Source organism: Poecilia reticulata, chromosome 1 (assembly GCF_904066995.2).
Source record: "Poecilia reticulata chromosome 1, P_reticulata-male-v2, whole genome shotgun sequence".
Taxonomy (NCBI): domain Eukaryota; kingdom Metazoa; phylum Chordata; class Actinopteri; order Cyprinodontiformes; family Poeciliidae; genus Poecilia; species Poecilia reticulata.
Genome location: NC_088830.1, coordinates 28,094,712 through 28,119,263, shown reverse-complemented (window position 1 = coordinate 28,119,263; position 24,552 = coordinate 28,094,712). Strand labels below are relative to the sequence as shown.

The following is a 24,552-nucleotide window of genomic DNA, read 5'->3' as shown; positions in this document are numbered from 1 at the left end:
TTTCATTAACGGGTGAGGTTTAGATACATAATATACAACTTCAGTATTAAACTATGATGTGATATCCAAAGTTTATATGTCTGTGTGCAGAATTATTTGTTATTTTAATGGTTCTAACCAAAGTGTTTTGTTTAAATTTGTGTGTTGATAAAATCATGTTTGTAGTTATGTCACACCAACACTATTTTCTGGGTGTCCTGTTTTTTGTTGTTTTTATTTTTCTCTTGCGTGTGTGTGTGGGTGCATGTGTGTGTGCACACTTGTTTGTGTGCTAGGAAAAGACCAGCGCTCTGTCGCTTAGTAACGTGGCAGGAGTTTTCTACATCCTGGTTGGAGGTCTGGGTCTCGCCATGATGGTGGCACTGGTAGAGTTCTGCTACAAGAGCCGTGCTGAAGCCAAAAAGATGAAGGTACGTTTTTACACTTTGCTTAAATTTCATTAAAAGGATTTGTTTTGTGTTTCCACTTTGATAGTGTTAATTTGTAAGCTTATGTTATATTTTAGACAAATTTTTATCCTCCCTTTTGTATTTCCTCTAACTATTTACATTTATAGTATTATATAAAAATTATTTATATCCTTTAAACTGGAGATGCACCAATCCAATAGTGATATCAGATATCAGTATCAGCCCTGATATTGAAAAAACAATCTTGTTTGGGTCTTGGTGGCAATGTGCCTGATCCACAAGGGAAGATCTATTTAGTCTAATGCTACGCTCTATGCTCTGAGTAATGCCATTCTTTATTATTTATTTTACATTATATTTATAATTATTAATATAAATAAATTCCACATCCGGTCCCGTTCAATGCCCAATGGTCAAGTGATTACATCACTTAAGCCAAGTCCACTGAGGACAGGAAGTGTCATGTTTATTCTGAATGGTCTCTATCTGACCACTTTGACCTAATCAACATGAAAATGTGTCCACTGACAGAAGACATGTTGGTGTGACTTGGTTTCTAACACTGACCGGTTTCAGTGGGGGATGAGAGAGTGGCGGCGTGCTGAAGTCACATAGGCCGCCATTGCCATATGTTTGGTTCTAAATTTCACAGATTCGAGCCGAGCTGCAAGAAACTCACAGGGATCGATCCGTATCCGCCCCCCAACAGGGATCCTGTTGGTGGGCGTGGCCTTCCTCCTCCTTTTTGTTATTTTTACTACCCAAATAATAATTTCTTTATTGGTTAGATTGTTTCTTGTTGCGTTTTCTGTCCTTGAAAGGACAATAAGGACACACATTGCCTTCAACTCAACTGCTGGCTGGGTCAGACTGTCCTCTGTGAAAATGTGCCATGTTGTACAGTAAGACAGGTCTTATTTGTGAGTTTTCTAAATTTCAAATCCTTGACTTTTGATTTCTGAAACTCTGAAAATTTTCAAAAGTCAAAAATTTCCAATTTCTTTTGAAATTTCTTGAGTTTTTTGGTGGAAATTTACTCTTTTTTTTCTATCTACAATTACCCTAATACGATGTCGTACAAAGTGGACAGAAACTGCTGGAGCTTCTCGAATGTTTATATTTTCAAACAAAACCACGTAAAGAGCATTTTCCATCACACACCGGACTCCATTTATTTGGACCTTTTCTCTTTGCTGCCATCTTTGTTTCACTTACAGCTGGCTCCACTTAAGGATGACCAGTGGCGCCCTCTTCTGAATGGTGGTCAAACTACAGCACTGAAAGACGGTCTAAGTTGATATTGTTAATGAATCAGCTGGAACTAATTTTAATCTAACAAACCATCAATCGAAAATTAATCATACACCAATTAATTGTTTGCGTTCCTACATTATTTGACCAGCATATATACGTATCTTCTTCAGAAGTGTTTCTAACTACTTCCAACTTGTAGACAGAGCGTAGTTTTCGTGTATTTTTCTCTTATGTGCATTCAATTCCATGTGGATTCAATGTACAAATTAAATGTGCTTGGATTCATGCAGAAGTTTGGAAACCGCTGGATTTGTCTGTGCATACACGGTTTGGTCAGTGTAACTGTTGGACTTGTTTCGGTTGGAAATTCTCTTTTGTCTTCATCAGGTTCTAAAATTTGTCACATCTATGTTCAGCTGCATTGAACCACACACAAAAGATTCAATTAATTCATTATTTACAAAACGAAGAAGTCCAAATGGAGATGCTTAAGTAAGAAGTCAAACGTAGCCTTAAACATGTACAAAAGACAAATGAAATCATATATTTACATGCACTGCAAACACATTTTTACCTTTTACATACATTTCTCCAGTGTTTGGGTTTGATTTGGATGAAATGTTTTGATTTACTGTAATTGTGGCCCATTCCTCTTGGCAGGTTTAGTGAAATGAAATCAGGTTTATAAGCCATCTTGCTCTCACTCAGCTATGGAATAATTACTGCAAAGCACTGACTTTGCTTTCATTAAATCACTTTTATCTAATTTAGCAGTATGTTTATGGTCGTTGTCCATTTGACTCTTTTCTGCTTGAACTTTAGCATCTTTGCTGATGGATTGAGATGTTGCTTCTAGACTTTTACATAATGTTCTTTCCTCATGATGCCATCTGTTTAGCCAAGCACACCAGCTCCTCATGCAGCAAAAAAAAAAAACATGATGCTGTAATTCCCATATTTCCCATTGGATGTGGTGTTTTTAGGCTTTTCAATCTTCCTTCTTTAACAATTAACATCATGTCTTAAAATTTCAATTTCAGCTTCATCAGATTATATGATATCTTTTTAAAAAGTCTGGGTGCATTTGCAAACTGTAATCTGACTTATTATTTTCCTTTTTGTGGTGAAGGCTTCTTCTCTGAGCGGCCTTTCAGCTCCTGTTGGTAAAGGATTTGTTTCACTGCAGACATTTAGCCATCGTTTCCACAACGTCTTTTGTTTTAGATGTGGAAATTTGCACATTTCCAACCAGTAGACCTGAACACTGTGAGGTGTGGACATTCCCATTCTGTTTATGCTTGTGTATAATTGTTCAAACATATGAATGTGACATGACTTGTGGACATCGACAGTTGTCTTCCTGATATCTTGCCTTTTGATTTTTTTTTGATGAAACACAGGGGAGCAGGGTGTTTGAGTTGCTGCGTCACAAAATAAATCCACAGATTTGCCTCCATTAAACTTAAATGTTGAAATAATATAGTACTCGTATGTAAGTTTTATTTAAAAATATTGTTTTTTACATATTTGTTCAAACGGTTGCTATGTTGGGATAGTACAGATAGTACAGATCTCCTCCGTCTTCTCCCTGAGGTGGTATTGCTGTCTGAAGCATCGCTCCCAACCAAAAACAACCAATCAGAGCCAGGAGGTGGGTCTTAGGGCTGTCAATCAACCTCATATACTCGCTGCTCAATGTGCTAAAGGCAGAGAAACAAATGACCATTACAGGAAAACCAATTATCTGCCGTTATTAGTGGCTATGCTAAGTAGCATTAGCATACACAAGAGCTGCACACGAGATTGTGATTGACAGAGCTAAGACCCACCTCTTGGCTCTGATTGGTTGTTTCTAGATAGAACTGGGAACACTGGACTGGAAAAGGCAGTGAAGCTTGATTTTTTTTTCACAGATTATCTGTTCCACACTGTCATGACATGGTGAGAGTTTCAACAAATATGTAAAAATATATACTTTATAAAAGTTATATATTACAGCTTTAAATTAATTATTTTTTTACAGTGTAAAGTGTGTGGCTGGATTTAAAAGCTTATATTAACATATAGCACATATTTGTAATTTTACCAAACATCGCTTCCTGTAATAAGTCTTACTTTACTAAGGCAGTCGGTGGTTTCATGTTCTCTTTTTTCAACTTGAGCTCCTGAACGCCACTGAATGGACCCCAAAGTTTTTTGCCACAGAATCGTCTGTTGTGTGGATGTGGATTTTGCATATTGGCGATGCTACATTCTTGCTGACATGTAAATCTCAATGCTTTCATAGAAAACCTAAAATAAAAGGGCAATATTATGTGTTTTTATAGCACAATCAAGTAACTATGTTACCTCCAGTTGTTATAAAAATGCTGTACATATCAAATATGACTTCATTTGGCTTTGTAATTTAATGCCTTGAAATTGGGCCTCTGTCTCTTTAAGAAGCTGCTCCTCTTTCTGAAACTCCGCCTTCAGGAAGTCATCACAACAGGGCTCCTCTATTAACCCTTTGACATCGTTTTTACCAGAGTACCACTGAGAAGTAGCCTGTATAATGAGCTCCGCTGATGCGCAGCTTCACTAGGCGTTTGCTAATTGCCGCTGGCTAGTCTGAAGGAGCTGAGTGGGGGCGTGCTGCTCTGTGAGGCTGAAATTGGGAAGCTCTGAATCTGAGAAGGAGCTGCGTCTCGGAGTTGGAACTAGGTCCACCCGAGCATTTTTGCACTGCTGAATGGTTGCCATGGAGATTAAATGATTTGTCAACCATGCATGAAAGAATCAAAGCAACACTCCAGGTGTGTTTTTGATGAGGGAATAACATTATAACATGATGTAAAGCTAAAAAAAAAAGTTGATTTAACATAATACTGCCCCTTTAAATGTAGCCTCTAGTCACATAAAAGCATCTTCAGAAAATGTTGTCGTACTCAAACTTGTATTTTAATGTTGCAACAAAAATAAATTAATAAATAATAATAGTCAATCAGCTGAAGAGTAACTGTTCTATAATTAAATCAGTAAAGCAATAACGCTGACTTTATTTCCGTTGTAAAGGTGGCAGCCAACACCTTCTCATCACCCCAGCACACAGGGAACTACACACACACTCTGTCTTCTCCTCAACATGCCCCCAACTACAACCTGCTGTCTCCCAGCCACCAGCCAAACTACGCCACCTATAAAGAAGGCTACAACGTTTACGGCATTGAGAGCGTCAAGATCTAACACGGGTAGGAGAGTGATGATTGATAGCTAAAACTTTGCTCACCTCACAGCCATAGACAAAGGTTTAACCAGGCGGCACTTCCCGGGTCAGCTGGATTCGGTGCTGAGCATCTTCAGTGGCACATATCCAATGTGTGTGATTTACAAAACACACAGAAGATATCTTAAAAGATACAGCAAGGAGAGTGGTAAATAAATGACAAAATATTTGAATATTTTTTACATATTCTTTACCTACTTAGTAATATGTTTTTTTTTCTCTAAATTCTTGCTCAGAAGAAATTATGACGCCATACTAGAGCCATTGTGTAAAAAAAAACAAATACAGAAGGCGGAGGAGTAATTTTTCCAAGAAAAAACTAATACATTTCTGATTTTGAAAAATCAAAAAAATTGCAAGAAAAAAAATCTGAAATTCTGTTTTCTCAGGGTTTTTTAGACTAATCTTAGAATTTCTCAGCTTTTTCTCAATTTTAATGAAAGATTCATTCTTTAATCTTAGAATTTCTGTTTTTTTTCTTGCAAATTTTCGAAATTTCAAATTTTTTGAGAAAATTTATTAAACCCAGAATTTTTGAGTTTTTCTCTGAAATATACTCCTCCTTTTTTTTAACTATAATTACCCTAATACGCCGTTGTAAATTATTTCCTAGGATCCTTTCTAAATGATCTGCTTTTACTTAGGTGCTGTAGAAAAACGGGAACAAACAGCTTCAGACTATTAAAAAAATAGATTATATTCTCTGCTGTGAAACTGGATTTGCCACTGAAGATGACAATTACTGGATTTAATTACCATAAATCCAGGTATGACATGAATTCAGCCATTTTGATAACAGAAAAACCCCACACTGGCATGCAAAGGAAATTAAAGGTCAAAACTGTGTATGGCTGTGATTATCCTGGCATTTGTTTACTCCTTATCCTGAAGCTTGCTCACTCCTGCTCCCATTTCCCTTCACTCCTCTGACCAGTTCTTCAGCCTCTTTCTCTCCTCCTGTGTGTTCTCTGAAAGTATTCCTTCTTCCCTCTCCTGTTCTTCCCTCTTTTTTGGTTTTTCACTCCTCTTCTGCCACTGTTACCCTTTTCCTCTGGTCCTTTGTAATTTATTTTTCTCCAGCACTTTTCTTAGTTTATAGCCAATCATCCTCTTTGAAATAACTTATCGAAGGTGGACGTAGAGAAATAATATGGCTGAATGCATTTAAATAGTTGGTTTTTTTTCATGCTTGCTTATTTAACAATAAAATTCAAAGTGCGTTCTGTTTTAGTCTGAAATCTGGGCTCTTATTTTGGTGGTATTATCAAAATCAACTATGTAGAAATAGCAAAAACAACATTAAGTAATTTTAAGCTTCTGGCTTATTATGTTTAGAATGTTTGTGAATAGTTAAAGCGTTGAATTTACTTCCTCTAAAGTTAGTAATACCAAAATAAGAACCCAGATTTCAACATAAAACACAAAATATTTCAAATTTTATAGACAAACCATCAAAAATGAAACAACTATTTAAATGTATTTGATCCTAATATCAGTCTTTTAAACCCGTTGTTCAGATGAGGGGGTCGGTCGTAACTTTTCAAATCATTCCTTGCAGTTGATTTTTATCCTAATCAAATGACCACTAACAGAATGGTAAATGTTTGAATACAGACGTTTCTTGGACTTTGGTTCTTATGGCCTTATAATGCCTTTAAAACGATTGTAGTTTTGGATAATATGGCTGAAAAACTTATCATATCATAAAAGTTTTATATCAGTCAATATCAATAATTGTTGATTAGTTTTTTGTTTTAACTGGTGCGGTGACCTTTTCTGTTTTATCCACAGTTTTCACTCCACAACATTGTTTTTAATTTTTAACCAATCATGGTTAAAAATTGGTGGTGAAACCTTAAACTGCTGCTCCTCAAATTACTCTACAGTTTGTTGCCAGGTAACCAAAGAGTGAGTGAGTTGCTAGGTAACCAAAGAGTGAGTGAGTGAGTTGCTAGGTAACCAAAGAGTGAGTGAGTTAGCTGATTCCACTAACTCTGCTTAGCACTGTGACAGGTTGAGCAGCCTAAAGCCTTTCTTCTCCCTACATCTCCCAGAATGCTGTGCGGTATGCTACAGTATGTAACTTTTGTTGAAATTTTGTAAAGTTTTTTACATATTTGTTAAAACTGTTATCATGTTGTGACAGGTTGTTATGAGACAGATAATCTGGGAAAAGATTAGAAATGCACCAGGCTGTCAATCAACCTCATGTACTTGATGCTCAATGTGCTAATGAAAAAAACGTACCGTTACAGGAAAACCATCTGTGGTAGCCTTAGCATTCAGAATAGGCTTTGCTAGCTTGCAGCGTAGCAGAGACTAAGGTGGAGAGCGGTGCCGCATGAGATTGTGATTGACAGCACTAAGACCCGCCTCCTGGCACTGATTGGTTGTTTTTTATGCTTTTCTTCAGATGGCAATAGTAGCTCAGGAAGGAGATTGATCTTTTCACAGATTGTCCATCTCATACTATACTGTCACAACATTATGACAGTTTTAACAAATATGGAAAAGTATTTTTTTGATAAAAGTTGCACACTACAGCTTTAATTTCAATTCAGTGGTATTAAGCACACCACCTCTGACACAAATCAAATCAAGGTAACTGTATTTTCATTCCCATACAACTGAGTTTTTTTTTTGTTTAATTTTGTCAACCACTTACTATTAGAATTACAATTTATTATTTTTCACTGTACACATGCACAATGAGATTAAAGATTACATTACATGTAGCTGTTATTTTATGTCTGATGTGTAATTAATTACACTAAACTGAACATGTACTGGTACGCAAAGCAGCTGTCACATTGTTTCCTATACTTGTGTGCTGGCGAATTGAAAAGACATTACATGTGGATGTAAACATGTGTCTTTTTGATGTGCTCATATTTATAATGTTATGCTTATACTTAGTTCAGTAGAGTAGAATTCAGTGTTCTGCTGCATCAGGTTTGTTACTGTTCTGTAACATCGCCATCTCATTTTATTTATTTTGTTTATTTCATTAAAAAGGATCAGCTTACTATCTGAGAATAAAATGTTCCAGGGGTTAGATAATTACTATGAGAATGAATCAAACGGTAAGTAACAGTTTTTGTTTTTAGTTTCAAGCATCCAGCATCCTGAGGTGAGTAAAGCCTCTGTAGAAAAATTGTGAGATTAAGGAATATTATTGGGCTTTTGTTGAGATATTTGATTAGCAGTGGCATTGATTCTCCAGCAGTCGTCCAGTGCTGCTGAACTCATGTGGAGAAACTTTTTCTGACTTACTTGATCTTAATGCATTTGCTACAATGTTTTATATATATTTATTAAAACTGTCATGATGCCATGACAGTGAAATAGATGATAAATAATCTGTGAAAAGATACATTTTTGTGCCTGTGTGGATTAATAACATTAACATATCTGATTATTTATTAATATGTCCAGGATTTGTTAAGCTTTTTAACATAAATTGCTCATATAAAGAAGATGGTTTTAAATATGACAAATTTTTATTAGCCTATTCTTTCACTGTTTTTTTTAAATATACAACTATTGTGCAGTGTAATCTCAGTTTAGAGAATGTGTATCAATGAACGTATGGTTGCATTTAATAACTTAAGTGCTAGTTTACATTAAAAATTATTAGTTTAATACCAAGAAGTAGTATTGGTTGAGTAATTAACTGTTATACCATTAATTTTTGCATTTTGTGGTGTACAAAAAGTAATGTACAGAAATATTTATCGACATTCTAAACTTTGGTCTTGAAAACTGAAGAAAATCAATTTTGTTTAAAGGACTTGATGGTTGTTCTTATAAACACCTTTTACACTATTGCTGCTGCATCCAGAAACTTTACCTGGCAACATTAGAATATACAGAGCTTTTCTGGCATGAAATGTCTATTATTCATGAGTAGCGGTGACATTAAACGGTATATGTGTAAGAAATTGAAAGAACACCAAGTACAATAAAATCGGAGTTTATTACTGAAGTCCTGCTTTAATTAAACTAGTTTGTTTGTCTGGTTTGTTTGTTGAGGTGTGAATGCGTAATCAAACTCTGATGCGGACCAAAAAAGCAAACTCTGGTAGGCCTGAAGTGAACTCTGCTGCGGTTCGAATGCATATGTGGATGTAATTGGACCGGAAATCGTTCCAAAAACAGGAGATGGACTACAGCACAGGGCATTCTGAGTAAATTCAACCAAAACAAACACAAGATTCTAATGTTGGAGGGACTTTCACACTTGTGGACTTTCACCAGAGACAAAAGAGGGGAAAAAAACTAAAATCTGACACCACTCCATTTTTGTTTATATCTTGTGAAGAAGAAGTTGTGCTCTGTGACTTCTTAAGAGGTTATCATGTTGTTTCCTTCAGTAGATTCTGGTGTAGCGCCACCACAGGAGAGGAGGAGAACAGGTTTTTCAAAGGGTTTGGTTGATTTGACACAGTGGAGTGAGAAAACAAACTGCAGCAGCTGAAAATGTAGCGAAGGTTTCAATTTTTTTGTCCCAAATCGAACTAAGTCAACTGGACTATCAGATGTGAAAACTCAGTGTAACAAACACACACAACAGTAACAACTTTCCTTAAGGATTAGCAACATTCAGACAACTTATATTGCTTACACTGTTTAATTTCTCTATTTTACTACAAAAAAATCAGCTCAACCCAAGATCAGAAATCAGACACAAAATTCTGATCGGATCATCACTACTAATTTTATTTTGCAGCACAATACCTGCCAGCTTTGATTATTGTCACCATTTTATTTATACGTGACCTTTTTTATCCCTCAACAGATGAAATTCACGGATGCAATGCGCTCGAAAGCTCGTCTGTCTATCACTGGGTCAACGAGTGAGAACGGCCGTGTTCCAGTGGCTTACCTTCGCCCAGGATTACCCATGAGCCTCAGTATGACTGACCTCTCATGACCTCACACAAGTCAGTGCCTTACAGCCAGTCAACACACTTTCATCGATCCCCGCTGTAAGAGAAGTGGACAGGAAGGGTTGCCCTCTTCGAGAAAAAGAAAAGACACATTACCAGTAATAATAACGGGCAACCTGCCCCGCTTTCTATTCTGGATTTTAGTCATTCAAAACTCTAGAAACTCTCTAATCCTTTACATCTGGTCTGTAAAAACAAGGCAGATGTCCTTCTGAAAAGACCTGCCCACTTGTAAAACGAAGATCGAAGGGAGAGACGGCTGGTCCTAAACAAATTCATGACAAACAATCAAGCACAGAGGACAGTTTTTTTAAGTCAAATATTACTTGTTTTGTAGATTTTTGCCATGGAGGCTTCTCTTGTACAGAAAACAAGGACAACAATGATGCCGATGTTCATGCAATAACAACAGTTATCAGGGATGCGATCAGGAACTGTGGGGATACAAGCTGGACCTTGTTTGAAATGTGTTAAAAGTGCCATGAACAAAAAACTGATGTCCTGAAATATCAGTATGTATTGTGATAGATAATGATGTGATTGTTCTGTTTTTTTTCTTCCGTTTTCCTGTAAATCCTTATTTGAGAAACACGTACAAACAACACACACAAACACAAAATTTAAGAGGAGTTGTTGTTGGTGAGGTTCTGGGATTTTAATTATATTTAGCGATGCTGTTAAAAACACCCAACACATGCAACTGAGGCGGACATCCATTCTTCCAGCTGCATCAAAAGTTTCTTTTCACTACATATTGTAGTCAAAACGTCCCGTATTAACATTTTTCTCGTTAATGAACAGTGTTTTATCTGATCTCCTATTTTAGCTGCACTCCACCTTTATAAAATACTCCAAAAAATGAACTTATCTGAGGTTAGCCAAAGAGTCAAGCTTCTCCTGGCTGAATTCCCAGCAAGTTCTGGGTTTTCCCCAGTATCTCTTCCCAGTTGGACTTCCCTAAACCCCCAGTTACAATCTTAGGATAAACCTCAGCTCCTTACTCTCTACCTGTGTTTCCATTACAAGTCTGCGCAAAACTTATTCGAAATTCAGCTAATGGTAAAAAAATAAAAAACTCAATTTCACAATTGTGGTTTTTCCATTAAATAAGAAATTAAATTGAAACCACATGTGAATAAGTTTGTTCAATAAAAGTTATGGCAGCGACGGATGTAAACGGTTACATTACACCAGAGACAGTTGGACGTTCAACAATAATTGAATACATTCTTTGATGAAAATTAAAACTGAGTAGCAAAACCCGAACTAAAATTAAATATTTGACTAATAATAACTAATAAAAACTAGCAAACACACTCTAAAAACTAACTTTGAAATGGACAAACAGAAAGTCTAATTCAAAGACTTACACTCCAATGAAAAAGACAAAACTTATAACCCTGGTGCACACAGATTTTCACTTTCACCTTCATTTTGTGCCAGAGACTTTTCCTGCAGGGTCAAAAAGAGAAGGACACCTGCCAAAAACCTGAACTCAACCACTACTCATCTTAGAATGAAAATATTTTAGCACAGTGTTAGTTACTTTTTTATCAGATTTTTGACGTTAAGATGATAAAGGAGAATTGTAATCGCATTATAAAGCGATCCAGTGGTCCACATGTATGATAATGTCCAAATGTAACGAGGGAAATCAAAAATTAGATGATTTAGTTTCTGAACGTTACCAATAGAGTTCTGTACAATTTCTTCTAATTATTAATATTGTTCTAACATTTTGAAAGAAAACAGCATCCTTGCACAGATTAAATTAACCTGAAAATCCTTCAGAGCCACAAAAGACATTTTGTTTAGGTTTTTTTTAATATACACTGCACTACATCTGTTTCTGTAAATATGATGATGTGAGATGAATTTCTCTTCTTTTTTAAAGCCAACAACAACAACAGATGCTCACACTGTTTACTGTACATGGTGTACACACTTAAAACGCATCATGCCACACATCCCTGCACCCTTACATTTGCATGTGCGTTTGCACATACTAACAGAAGAGTTCTGAAGCCAAGTGTGTGACGTGCCAAACGGACTGAGAAGCAACCGGAGCTCTCAAATGGCAGCTGCTGAAACTGAAACCTGAGCCAGCAGAAGCTCTCATCGCCGAGAGACAGAACAAAAATAATGTGAAGACTTTTTCAAAACTCTACTGCATCGATGGTGCCAACAATGACGACGAGGAGGAGGACGATGAAGAGCGGACAAAGAGAGCATTTGCATGTCACTTAATTATTTATTTTCTTTCAGATCAACCTGTCAGCCTGAATCCTTGTGACTGGCTGCTTAATGGTGTTTGATAATGATAGCCGTTAGAAGAATATAAACGATATTAATTACAGTACTAATGTTGTTCCTGTTATGTAAGTGTATGCTTTTCGAGAATTTGATTCTGCTGTTTTATTTCTACAAAAACTGATTTTTGTTCGACTAGTTTTAAGCTTAATGAGAAGCTAAAACACGCTTCAAATGGCCAAGGGGTGCGCCTCAGTTTCTGCTAAAAGACACATATCATTGTCGCCATGATCACATGTGACTGGTTTATCTTTGGGACTTGGGCTGAGTTCACACTGCAACCTGAAGTGACCCAATTCCGATGTTTTTCTCAAGTTGGATTCGTTTTTTATTTTATTTATTTACTTTTGGCGTGGTCGTTCATACTTCCTAATGTGAGACTTGTATCCGATCTCCAGTGTGAACTGGAAATTACCTGAAAGTGCCCCGCATGTGCAGCAGAGGGCGCAATAACGTCACACATATAGAAAGTGCTGTGTTTTGCTAACCACCGTAAAAAAAGTAGTAGTTCTCAGTGTTTACGGAAGTAAATATGGATGCTAATGGTGGAGCTTAGCTTACGATTTTGAAGTTATTGTCCGACCGGAGCAGCATATTAACAGTTTAATCCTCATTACGGTCCGCCAAGGTTGTCGTTTTTCTTCCCGCTTGCACGTATCAGGACGCAGAATAGTGACGTTTGTCGAGTATCAGTGACGTTTAGGTCGGATCAACGCGACCTGGATGTAAAGTTACATTTCAATCTGATACCATCTGATACCCAAGTGGCCTGGGTCGCATTAAGGCAAAAAAAAAAATAATAATCAGAATTGGGTCATATCGGATAGCAGTGCAGCCTAAGGTGTGTGGAAATCATCACAGTTCATTGCTGATTCTGTGTTTGTTTTATCTCTTGTTATAAAAAAAAAAACTTAAATAAAAAAAAGGTTACTTTTCAGTGGTGAATCTTTCAATGTAAGGCAGTTTGTGGGTTATATTTATTGCCTCGTGAATACATGAATAGGCAGAGCGGTACTGTATCAGGGTGACATTTATCAAAAGGCTTGGGACAGAGTGCAATCTGAATCTGTTACTGTAATATTTATTATGTATGTGTGCAATTTGAGTTGGTCTTTTTATTAGTGACTACATCTGATGCTAGCTAACTAAAATACCCTGCAAAACTACCAACAAAACTATTTCACATTTTGTCATGTTACAGTTTTTCATTGGATTTGTGGATTTATTTTATGTGATGGACCAACACACAAGTGACTCTTTAAAATTCTGACAATAAACAACTGAAGAACAGATGCTATTTAAATTTAATAATTGCTTTTAATTTCCACAACAGAATTACACTAAAAGTAACAGGCGTTTCCATTATTTTGATCTATTTTTCCTACTTGGCTACAGATTATGTGCAGATATGAACACTCCATCTTAAAAAATATAGCCATCATCTTTAGAGAGAAAAAAAAGCATTTCTTTATGTTTAAACATAAAAATAGGTATCAAATTGTGGTTCTTTAAAAATAATAGATTTTCTGTAGTGGATATTTATCAAAAATTATAAGTTGTCTTTTAAATGTTATGTAATATTTGCAGCTCTAATATATAATTTTTTTATTTTTTTATTAGGAGTATTGGTGTGAAAGATATCCATATAACAATTATTAGCTTTTAACTAATAAGAAAATCATAATTTTCATTTATTATTCACAATGTCGTGTTGGTCTATCACATACTTTGATGCTATACATTGACGTTTGTGGGTTAAAGTGACAAAATGTGAAAGAAGCTTTTTGCAACGCAACATGTGAAGGAGCCAGAGCTCAAATGGATGCACAGCTACATATCGCCTCCGCAGGTGAGCTTCTGGTTACGAAAAGGACTTAATTTGTTGTATTATGACTTTTTATTTATGTTATTAATATGCAAATGTCACTATAAGGGGGGTTGACTGTATTCACAAATGAACACTCATTGTGTTGATACTTGGTTTGTAATCTGAATATTTACAGTAAATATTAAACATGCATGCTCTCCACCTGATTGTCAATGAGTCATGTAGTGTTCTTTTGTGCATGTAAAAGTATATCAGACATTTAATATCTCCCACAGGAAACGCTGATGCTAATTTTTATGTTTCATTAGGGTTTTTTTTTTTTTTGTTTTTTGTTTTTTAATTGAGGGCAGAGATTTTGCTCTTGTGACAGTTCAGCTTCCCATCCACCAGGGGGCAGTAAACCTTTTTACCACTCAACGCTCTCGCTAACAGTAAAAACAGATTCTGGACCGACAAGGACGATCCTATCCAGTCACAATGGGGTATATGCCACGAGAGGTGGTGACGTATTTCCGTTTGAATTTATGCCACATCGATTGGTTCCGGGTCCTGTTTGCTCCTATTGTTTTTAGCCAAAGCTGCAAGATCTCTACCATGAACAAGACGCAAAACTTAAAACATCTGTGAGCTACTGGTACAACAATCGAGTTTTGTGGTGTGCTGTTGTGTCCAGTAATTAGCCGGTACCATCCAGTGCTTAGTTTTTTCATTTTCCTGCTGATATCAAGGTGACAGCGGACTGTAGCCAAAACTTAGCCACTACAGCTAACACCCGGTTTGTAGCTGCCTGCTATTTCAAATCTTGAGGATATTGAAGATCCAGCGTCAGAAATGGAAGACGGAGGTTAAAAGGGAGCTGTACGAGCTTCGTTCAGTGGAATAATTTGTTGGAGGAAAATAATGCAGGAGGAAATCCACTGCTACGGGAACAGGTTGAGAACACCGCGGTATAGCTAGCCGGCTCTGCTTCCAGCCGGCCCAGCACACGATATACAAGCGCAGTAGCTCAAGACATTATGGTACACCCATTTACGTGCTGCTTTCACAATAAAAGCGCACATCCGGTCCATGTTTGAGATATTCAAAATAGGTTTCCAGCCGCTGCATTTGCAAACAGAAAATAATATATGCTGAAAACTAATGCAAAATAAAAACTAATATATCTCTCTCTCATATATATATATATCAGAAAGTTGCAACTAGATCTGATGTGTAATTTCAAAATAAAAGCCTGTCAAAAAAGTGTTTTTTTATCTTTTTCCCCTAAGTTGCCGTGCCCATTGCTGAGAAACTCTGTTTCCACCACTTCAGAGTGACAAAGGGACGCCTCTAGAACAGAACCTGAAAGTGGCAACTAGATCTGATGTGTAATTTCAAAATAAAACACTATTAAAATAGTACTTTGTATCTTTTCTTTCTAAGTTGTCGTGCCCATTGCTGAGAAACTCTGTTTCCAAAGACTGCTACCACTTCAGAGTGACAGAGGGGCCCCTCTACAACAGAACCTGAAAGTGGCAACTAGATCTGATGTGTACTTTCAAAATAAAAGCCGGTCAAAAAAGTCCTTTTTTATCTTTTTCCCCTAAGTTGCCGTGCCCATTGCTGAGAAACTCTCTGTTTCCAAAGACTGCTACCACTTCAGAGTGACAGAGGGGCCCCTCTACAACAGAACCTGAAAGTGGCAACTAGATCTGATGTGTACTTTCAAAATAAAAGCCGATCAAAAAAGTCCTTTTTTATCTTTTTCCCCTAATTTCCCATGCTCGTTGCTGAAAAACTTTGTTACCAGTGACTTCTCTCACTTCTGGATGACAGAGGGAGACCTCTAGAAGACAACCAGAAAATATCAAACACATACGATATGTAATTTCAAAATTAAAACCTTTTAAAATAAGACATTTTTACTTTTATATTCAAAAATAAGTAGAAAATGTGAAGAGCTACCTCACTCGTCATTTCGGGTTTAACTCAATCATCTTATTTATATACAAATTTTTCTATTATATCCATCTCTATCTATCTATGTATCTATCCATCTTTCTATCGCTATATATAAATACTACATATATACAAACCAAATTCCAAAAAAGTTGGGACACTAAACAAATTGTGAATAAAAACTGAATGCAATGATGTGGAGGTGCCAACATCTAATATTTTATTCTCAATAGAACATACATGGCAGATCCAAACTTTAAACTGAGAGAATGTATCATTTTAAGGGAAAAATATTTTTCAAAATTTCATGACGTCAACAAATCCCAAAAAAGTTGGGACAAAACCATTTTTACCACTGTGTAGCATCTCCCCTTCTTCTTCCAACACTCAACGGATGTCTGGGGACAGAGGAGACCAGTTTCTCAGGTTTAGAAATAGAACTGCTCTCCCATCAGGCCTCTAACTGTTCAATCGTGTTGGGCCTTCTTTGTGGCACCTTCCTCTTTGTGATGCGCCAAATGTTCTCTGTAGGTGAAAGATCTGGACTGCAGGCTGGACATTTCAGTACCCGGATCCTTCTCCTACGTGCTTCATGTTGTTGAAAAATGCAGGGTCTTCCCTGAAAGAGATGACGTCTAGATATGTTGTTCTAGAACCTGAACATAGTTCTCTGCATTAATGGAGCCTTTCCAGACATGCAAGCTGCCCAGGCCACCAGCACTCATGCAACCACATACCATCAGTGATGCACGGAGCTTTGATAACTTGTCCTTGTCCTCCCTGGTCCGGATGACATGGCGTCCCAGTCTTCCATAAAGAACTTCAAATCGAGACTCATCGTCCATTTTGCCTCACTCCATTTTAAATGACTCCTGGCCCAGTGCAAACAGCTGAGCTTGTGGAGCTTAGAAATGGCTTCCTCTTTGCACTGTAGAGTTTCAGCTGCAGCGGCGGATGGCACGGTGGAATGTGTTCACTGACGATGCTTTCTAGAAGTATTCCTGAGTCCATGCTGTTATTTCCTTGACAGTGGCATTCCTTGTCTGTTCTAGAGGCGTCCCTCTGTCATCCAGAAGTGGTAGCAGTGTTTGGAAACAGAGTTTCTCAGCAATGGGCACGACAACTTAGAGAGAAAAGATACAAAGTACTATTTCAATAGTGTTTTATTTTGAAATTACACATCAGATCTAGTTGCCACTTTCAGGTTCTGTTCTAGAGGTGTCCCTCTGTCACTCTGAAGTGGTAGTAGTCATTGGAAACAGAGAGTTTCTCAGCAATGGGCACAGCAACTTAGGGGAAAAATATAAAAAATGACTTTGACAGGCTTTTATTTTGAAATTACACATCAGATCTGGTTGCCACTTTCTGGTTCTGTTTTAGAGGGGTCCCTCTGTCACCCAGAAGTGGTAGCAGTCATTGGAAACAGAGTGTTTCTCAGCAATGGGCACGACAGAGAGAAAAGATACAAAGTACTATTTTAATAGTGTTTTATTTTGAAATTACACATCAGATCTGGTTGCCACTTTCAGGTTCTGTTCTAGAGGCGTCCCTCTGTCATCCAGAAGTGGTAGCAGTCATTGGAAATAGAGTGTTTCTCAGCAATGGGCACAGCAACTTAGGGGGAAAAGATTAAAAAATGACTTTTTTGACAGGCTTTTATTTTGAAATTACACATCAGATTGCCACTTTCAGGTTCTGTTCTAGGGGTGTCCCTCTGTCTGATGAAATAAAGTAAATTTAAAATTCACTTATTGTATAGTGACTGAAAAAACCACATGTTCAAAAATGTTGGTTACATTTATTTACACACAGTGCTGCATTAGTTATTCACCAAAATCTTTTATTGAAAACCTGCAGAAACCCCACATCATAGCGCTGCCACCACCGGCTGCTGCAGTAAACACAAAGCATGATGGGAGCATCACTTCATCTTACCCTGAAGCGCCCATCGCTCTGGAAGAGGGTAAATCTGGACTCACCAGAATTTTAATTTTAATACTAAAAAGCAAAACATTCTTAAATATTCACATGATCAATATTCTCTAAAATATATATATATATTTTTTTAAATATATTTAGACCTTGAAAAACAAAAAGTATTAGTTGCTGAACATTAATGGTGATGTGTGAGTAACAAAATTGACCAACAGCTGCTTTTCAACAGGCGAGTAAATATAGTAAAGAAAATAATTAATTCAGCAAAACAGGATAAAAGGACTGGCAGCTGAAGGCACTGGTAGATGAATATATATATATATTTTCCATCATTTAAATTTATACTACAACCATTTTCTATTAAAATGTACAGATTCTCAATGTATTTGTCATATTTTCCTCAGTTCAGCTTCAGTTCAACACATAATGTTCCTTCAGTTGGGGATGGGAATTAGTACAAGTTGAAATATTAAATCTGGATTTGACCTGTAACATTGTTCCAGTCAAATGATCAGACCACTGCAAAAACTTTTTCATAATGGAAGAAACAAAATAAAGATGAAAACCTAAGATGAGAGACTAAGAAAAGCTTTTCCTCCACAAGCAGCTCCTCACCTTTAAAAAACATAAAAATCACAGGACGAGGAAACCCTCGTCCTGTTGGCGACTAAAAAGCAGAAGCTTAGCTGCTCCCATCATATGCTGAGGAGAACATTTCCAAATCTCCAAATCTCAAACTTCTATCTTCTTTTGGTTCCACCGAAACCTGAAAACCAAATAAATATGGATGTTATATTTCTAATAACTGTGTAAAAAAAACTTGCACCTTCAGCAGATTTTTCATTTTACCGCTTTATGCTTTTTTTATGCAATGATACCTTAGTCGATTACTAAAACAATCTTAAGTTGCAGCCCAAGTAGCGGGAGCAAAACTATTTAGAACATGATGATTCCTCCAAACCATCAATGAGACGTTTCTACATTTCTCTGAATCAGTCCAGTAGCGAACACAAGCCTCGGTACCTGAAGCAGTGCGTGTCCCAGAAGACGTATTTGTCCCAGAGGAGTGGTTTTGTCCAGCTGGAGGCGGACTGCAGGGCTGCGTTCTGCAAAACAACCGCATGTCAACAAGAAGCTGGAAGCTGAATTTAAACTGAGAGATGAACATCTTTCTATGGACCCCCTCCATAGCCGCGCCGCCGCGGTAGAACAACTCCGTTAACAAAATGAAACCCTGGAGATGTAGGTAACTAGTGCTATCCGCCACAAAAAAGGGAAAACTGGTGCAGAAAAACCGATGAGGAAAAACTCGAAACCGACTTTCTGTGTTGGCTACTCTACGCGAAGGCTCGTTGCCATAGCAACTGACAACATCGCCACAAACGTATCAGGGCTCCACGCCAAACTTTTCCCACACAATGAACACGACATTCAGACCGTTACAGTTTTATGCTTTTAGGCTTGATGTTTATTTTTGCTGTTATAAGTGATCACTGGTTAATAATCACAGATGTGGTAGATTAGCTACCGCTGCTATTAGCTAAGCTAACACCGGTGGTTGATTAGCTAATTTAAAACACCTGCTCTACTGATGATCTGTCAGAATTGGTGTTTAGGTTTTATTTTGTAACTGAACCGAAACACACCGAATTCAACATCACATCTACCTGGTACAGAAGTCAAGGGAGCATAACTGACCTCCATCTCCCTCATTAAAACTTTTTTCAGACCTTGTTGTCTACTCTAGGTGTTATAGTGTTGACAATTAGTAGCAAAGCACTGCATCTGTTTTTCTTTCAAAAATCAGGCACATTTAAGGTTTAACGCCTTATATTGTCAACTTAGCTTTAGCAAGCAGAGAGATGAGGGTGAGGTAACGTTGCAGGGGGTCCATAAGTCCAAACTCAGTCTGCAAATTCAAACTTCTCCTTCACCAACCTCTGTCGACCGAACAGATATCCCAGCACTCCTCCTGTTCCCATCCCAGTCCAGAAGCCGCCACTGCCGGTGCCGGCCCCAGAGCGGCGTCCTTGGTAATATTGTCCATGAGTGTAATCGTTGTGGAAACCATAGCCAGGATTGGCGCCTGGATAGCCTGATCAAGAAACAGACAGGTGGGAAGGTGGGAGCGATCCTTAAAAATTTTAATCTGTGACGGATTTTGTTTTTTCTGCTTCAGGTACCTGTGTAGTCAGGTTTGAATCCAGGTGGGGGCGGTCCTCCCATGTTGTTTGGGTGATTATCCTGAGGGTAGCCGGGCTGTCCACCAGTCTGTCCAAACTGGGCCGTGTCCCCACTGAGAAACAGCTTGTAGATACCATAAGCTATGAGGAGAAGCACAGCGACCCCCAGCAATCCCCCTGAAGACTCGCCGTCCTGGGTGTAATGCTGCTGCTGAGGCTGCTGATGATGCTGATGTTGGTGGCGCTTGTTTCCAAAGAAACTGCTGAAGATACCAGAGGCAAGACCCCCAAGTCCTGAGGAAAGTCACAAAAAAAGAAAAAGCACTTTAATATATATTCAGGGAGTTTTTAAATCTGATAGTCCGGTAGAGTCTGTTTGGCTGTCTTGCAACATTTATTACATTTAAGTTTACTGATCTTTGAGAATGTGTTCTTGCATTATTATACCACTGCATTACTTGAGCACGATCTCAAATCAACAATGTTATCGTTTATTGCAATAACTTCTGGAAAATTTTATTGTTCATTAAAACCTGTTATCGTGACACCCATTACACTTCAATGGCTACATAAATAATGTTTCCTCTGACCTCCCCATTGTTTAAATCCACCCTGGGAGCCAAAGCTGCCTGGCGTCTTCCTCTTTCCCTCCTGGGTCAGCTCCAGGGTGAACTCCAGGCCACAGGAGCCCTTCAGGATGTAGTCATCAGCCGGGTGACTGTAACCCTCGCAGCTCACCTCAATGGCACCAAACCTGAAGGCGTTGTCCATGTCCGTCTTACACTCCCACTGTGAAGGAGAGGAAGAGACCCAAACAGAGACTGAACTGCCTGAAACAGAACGTTTATTGTTCTACAACTTAATAAATATATATAAATAAATGTATTTGTTATTCTGACGATTGAATACAGATTTTTCATTTAACTACCTTCTATATGGTACTAGAAATACATTAAAAGATGCATCTAAACAAATAATTTTGTTCATTTTTATAGACAAATAAATAAGATTTTATTCCTTAAAATGCAGTAAGATCACATTCCTTTATTGAATTTGAACTAAGTGAAGCTAAAACTATGAGGTCACTTGAGGAGTTTTGTGCAAGACATTTACAGACTAATGCCTTTTAATCGTAAATGCAAAATGTATATATTTGTACATTTTTGGCACAATTGCTCCTCTGAAGGTGTTGTTTTTTCAGCGAATGACCTTTTTAAGAGATTGCTTACTTCAGTTAACGATTGATCAATTATCAACAATTATTTCAATAATCAATTCATCACGATTAATTTGACTAACTGTTTTGTTTAAACATAAAAAATGTCTTAGGATTGTCCTCAGAATGTTGCTTTATTTCTGTGCAAAAATGTCTGTTTTAATTTTTAAAAACAATTGTTTTTGTTTTTCATCTTTTTAAATGTATTTCTTCACTGCTTTCTCTGTAAAAATCTGGATTTAAAATGCTAATTTTAATTACTTGACATCAGCAAAAGAATGTCTATTATAGTTCTTTTAGATTTCAGTTTAAAATATGCCTCTCATTTCCACAAAGCATTTGCATAAAGTTTGATGACACAGTTAGCTTTTAAAAACAAATATTTGAAATCAAAAATAACCTGATATTTCAAATCTCACTTAATGCCTAAGTAATGACAGAGTAACAGTACCTGAACATCCACGCCATCCCAGCCTCTGTTCACACACTGGACAACATCTGGGATAAAGACATGACAGCCTGCGGAGCCGCCAACACACTTCAGCTGGGGAACCGGGCTGGAGCGCCTCGCTGTGGTGAAGCGGTTCCTGTAGAACGTCAGAGCCTGGATGTCTCTCAGCAACACGCTGTCTGCATGAAGGACAGATGAGGAAGGAAACTTTTACTTCCATGATACAGTTTTAAAATGGAAAGAATTTAAAAAAGGAAAACGTTGCTGAATGCTTACATAATGTAGCCACTTTAGATATACAGTATTTTCCGCACTATAAGGCGCACATAAAAACCTTCAATTTCCTCAAAAGCCAACAGTGCGCCTTATAATCAGATGCGCCTTATTTATGGACCAATATTGAGCCACAACGGGTCTAGCAACTACGTAAACAGCCGCCGACTTCATTTTCCCCGTAGAAGAAGTGTGCGGTGCATGCTGGGATAGTTGTCAGAACGCTGGTTTGTTAATAAAGTTTGATAATACGTTGAAAGCCAGGGGGTTGAGGGACGGGGGAGAGAGACAGAGACTGCGGTGGGAGCGTGTCGGTTGGTCTGTGTTACCCAGAAAGCAGTTGGGCACAATATCGCAACACCAACACCGTGAGTGAAACAAGAGTGGGGCAGCATACTATATAAAGTACTCGGGACCACTTCTTTAAAAATGTAGATGTGTAATAATAGAGTACGAAACAAGTTGGCAACCCAAACTGAAGCGTCTATTCTATGCGCCTTACATATGAAAAAAGTTTTAAAATAGGCCATTCATTGAAGGTGCGCACTTATAGTGCGGAAAATATGGTATTTGTGTTTATATCCACAAACCAGGTGAATGTATTGAATAATAAACGAAGCAGAGTGCATATATATTAACAGTTTATACAGGATGTCAGTAAACATGTTTAAATTATTTTAAAGTTACTTTCATTATTATCATTATTAATCCCATGTTAAAGCTGATGATTCCTGCCCACACCTGCAGTGATGTCATCAGGTTATTACCGAAAGTTTATGCTTTTTTTAGTTGAAAGATTTGTACAAATAAGTATTTAAATAAATATCGAGAAAAAAAGAGAAAAAAAACATAAAACTGCAAAATTCTACATTTAAATGTCCTTAGCATAAGGATTCACTGGCTTCTACATAGCACAAGAACTCACTGAGGAAAACCAAAAAACGTATGTTTTTGTGTAGCATCACACTTATGTGAATTTTCCCAGTTGAGCAATACTTGGCTTTAACCATCTAAAAACATCCGAGGACTGACAGCTAAAGAATAAATTGCAACTGAATTGATTTCCAGTTCAAAACGCTAATGCGTTTGTATTTCATGTTTCTATCATGTTGTTGCACATTGAGCGATAAGGTCGCATGAATTAAAATCTCGCGAGATTATCTGTGACTACAGGTAAACAGTACAATAAATTTGCACAGAGAAAAGTTAAAGCAAAACTAACTAAATGTGGTCGCTTTAACAGACGCCTTTAATGACAAATTAATGGATAAATAATTTTTAAAAATGTATTTGAAACTTCAGGCTCGTAACTACAATTTATCTACAAACAACTAAAGGAAGTGTACAGTTTTCTCCTCAGCTGCAAAGGCAGACACCGCTATAAAGTTAATGCTTTCGGATAATGTTTAGACAGACATTTAAAACCTTAATAGGAGGGAAACCAAACCTTGATTCCAGCTGCAGGTGGTCTCCACCAGCACGAACAGCAAAACAACTGTCACCGGAAGCAGCTCCATGTCCTTGGTTTTTCAGAAGAACTGCGACAATAGTGGCTTCTCTTAACAAACCTGGACTTATTTTACCTGTGAAAATGTCTGAATGAACAGAACGATTTGCTTTTCTATGGCTGAAGCAAATTATTTATTTCAGTTAACGAGTGGAAACGATGGAGCGCTTCACTTCCGGGTACCTCATCGGTTTTCTTTCGTTGATTCTGAAGTGGAGAACTCCGGAACTTTGCACCACAGCCTCCTCTACTGGACTCTGCAGGCAGCTACATTTATCTGGGAAGGACAAGTCGTCAGATCGGAACCTTCCTGGTCCAAAGCAGTAATACTGTAAGCGTGCTGTGGGTAAATTAAATTTGTATTTATTTAAAAAAAAAAAAAAAAAAAGCTCATTTTGTGGTTTTTCGATCTGCATCGATCCGTTTCAACAAACTGATTCATTACCTGTTCACTGCGTATCTTATATCTGATTGTATATTCAAAAACAATGTCATTAGATGGACAAAAATATTAAGTTATATGCAAATTCTCGTACTTTACACGCTGAAATAATTTTTTTAAAATTCAAATTAATAACATAACTACAAAATAACAATTTTAAGCAGAAATAACACTTTTTCACTTTTTTTCCAAGATACAGAAAATCTTACATATTATTTTTGTCTAGTTTCAAGTGTATCTTGAAATAAGACAAAGCAAACTTACAAGTAACTTTTCATCTGAATATGCCTCTAAATAGTTGAACTTAACATCCTATGTTGAGAATCTTAGCAAGAGAAAAAGTACTATTTACATTGGCATTTTTTTTCATTTGCATATATTTTTTAGATTGTTTTGAAGTTATTATTGCATAAATTAATGGAAAATATAGAATATTTGATTGGATATTCTTAAAATAATCTTAAATGTTATGTTTTCATTGGCGATGAACAGAAAATGATCAAAATAAATAGAAATAAAGGCTTTCAACATCATTCTATGTAATTAAAATATGTAATAAGTTACAATATCCTTCACTTAGCAAAATTAGCT

General features: G+C 37.2%; 2 protein-coding genes across 5 annotated transcripts in view; one reads left to right on the top strand and one right to left on the bottom strand.

Annotated features, from left to right (window-relative positions):
• LOC103470494 (glutamate receptor 2-like) overlaps positions 1-14,222 on the top strand; it is a 51,473-nt gene extending 37,251 nt beyond the window's left edge. For 2 of the 4 annotated variants that reach the window (XM_008418989.3, XM_008418980.3), the window contains exons 18-20: positions 276-410; positions 4,719-4,894; positions 9,728-9,847. In XM_008418989.3, the coding sequence (XP_008417211.1) occupies positions 276-410; positions 4,719-4,889 (306 nt within the window). In that variant the 3' untranslated portion in view covers positions 4,890-4,894; positions 9,728-9,847. Of the gene's footprint in view, positions 1-275; positions 411-4,718; positions 4,895-9,727 lie in introns of all 4 variants that reach the window. The other 2 variants (XM_008419006.3, XM_008418997.3) reach the window with 1 other exon arrangement.
• Positions 14,223-17,427: 3,205 nt separating this feature from the next.
• Positions 17,428-23,767, bottom strand: saraf (store-operated calcium entry-associated regulatory factor). Its single transcript, XM_008418966.3, has 7 exons — positions 23,460-23,767; positions 21,740-21,918; positions 20,663-20,861; positions 20,073-20,366; positions 19,828-19,984; positions 18,913-18,995; positions 17,428-18,655 (listed from the first exon to the last, which is right to left on the bottom strand). The coding sequence occupies exons 1-7, from the start codon at positions 23,527-23,529 to the stop codon at positions 18,630-18,632; spliced, it is 1,008 nt and encodes a 335-aa protein (XP_008417188.1). The 5' UTR covers positions 23,530-23,767; the 3' UTR covers positions 17,428-18,629.
• Positions 23,768-24,552: the final 785 nt, after the last annotated feature.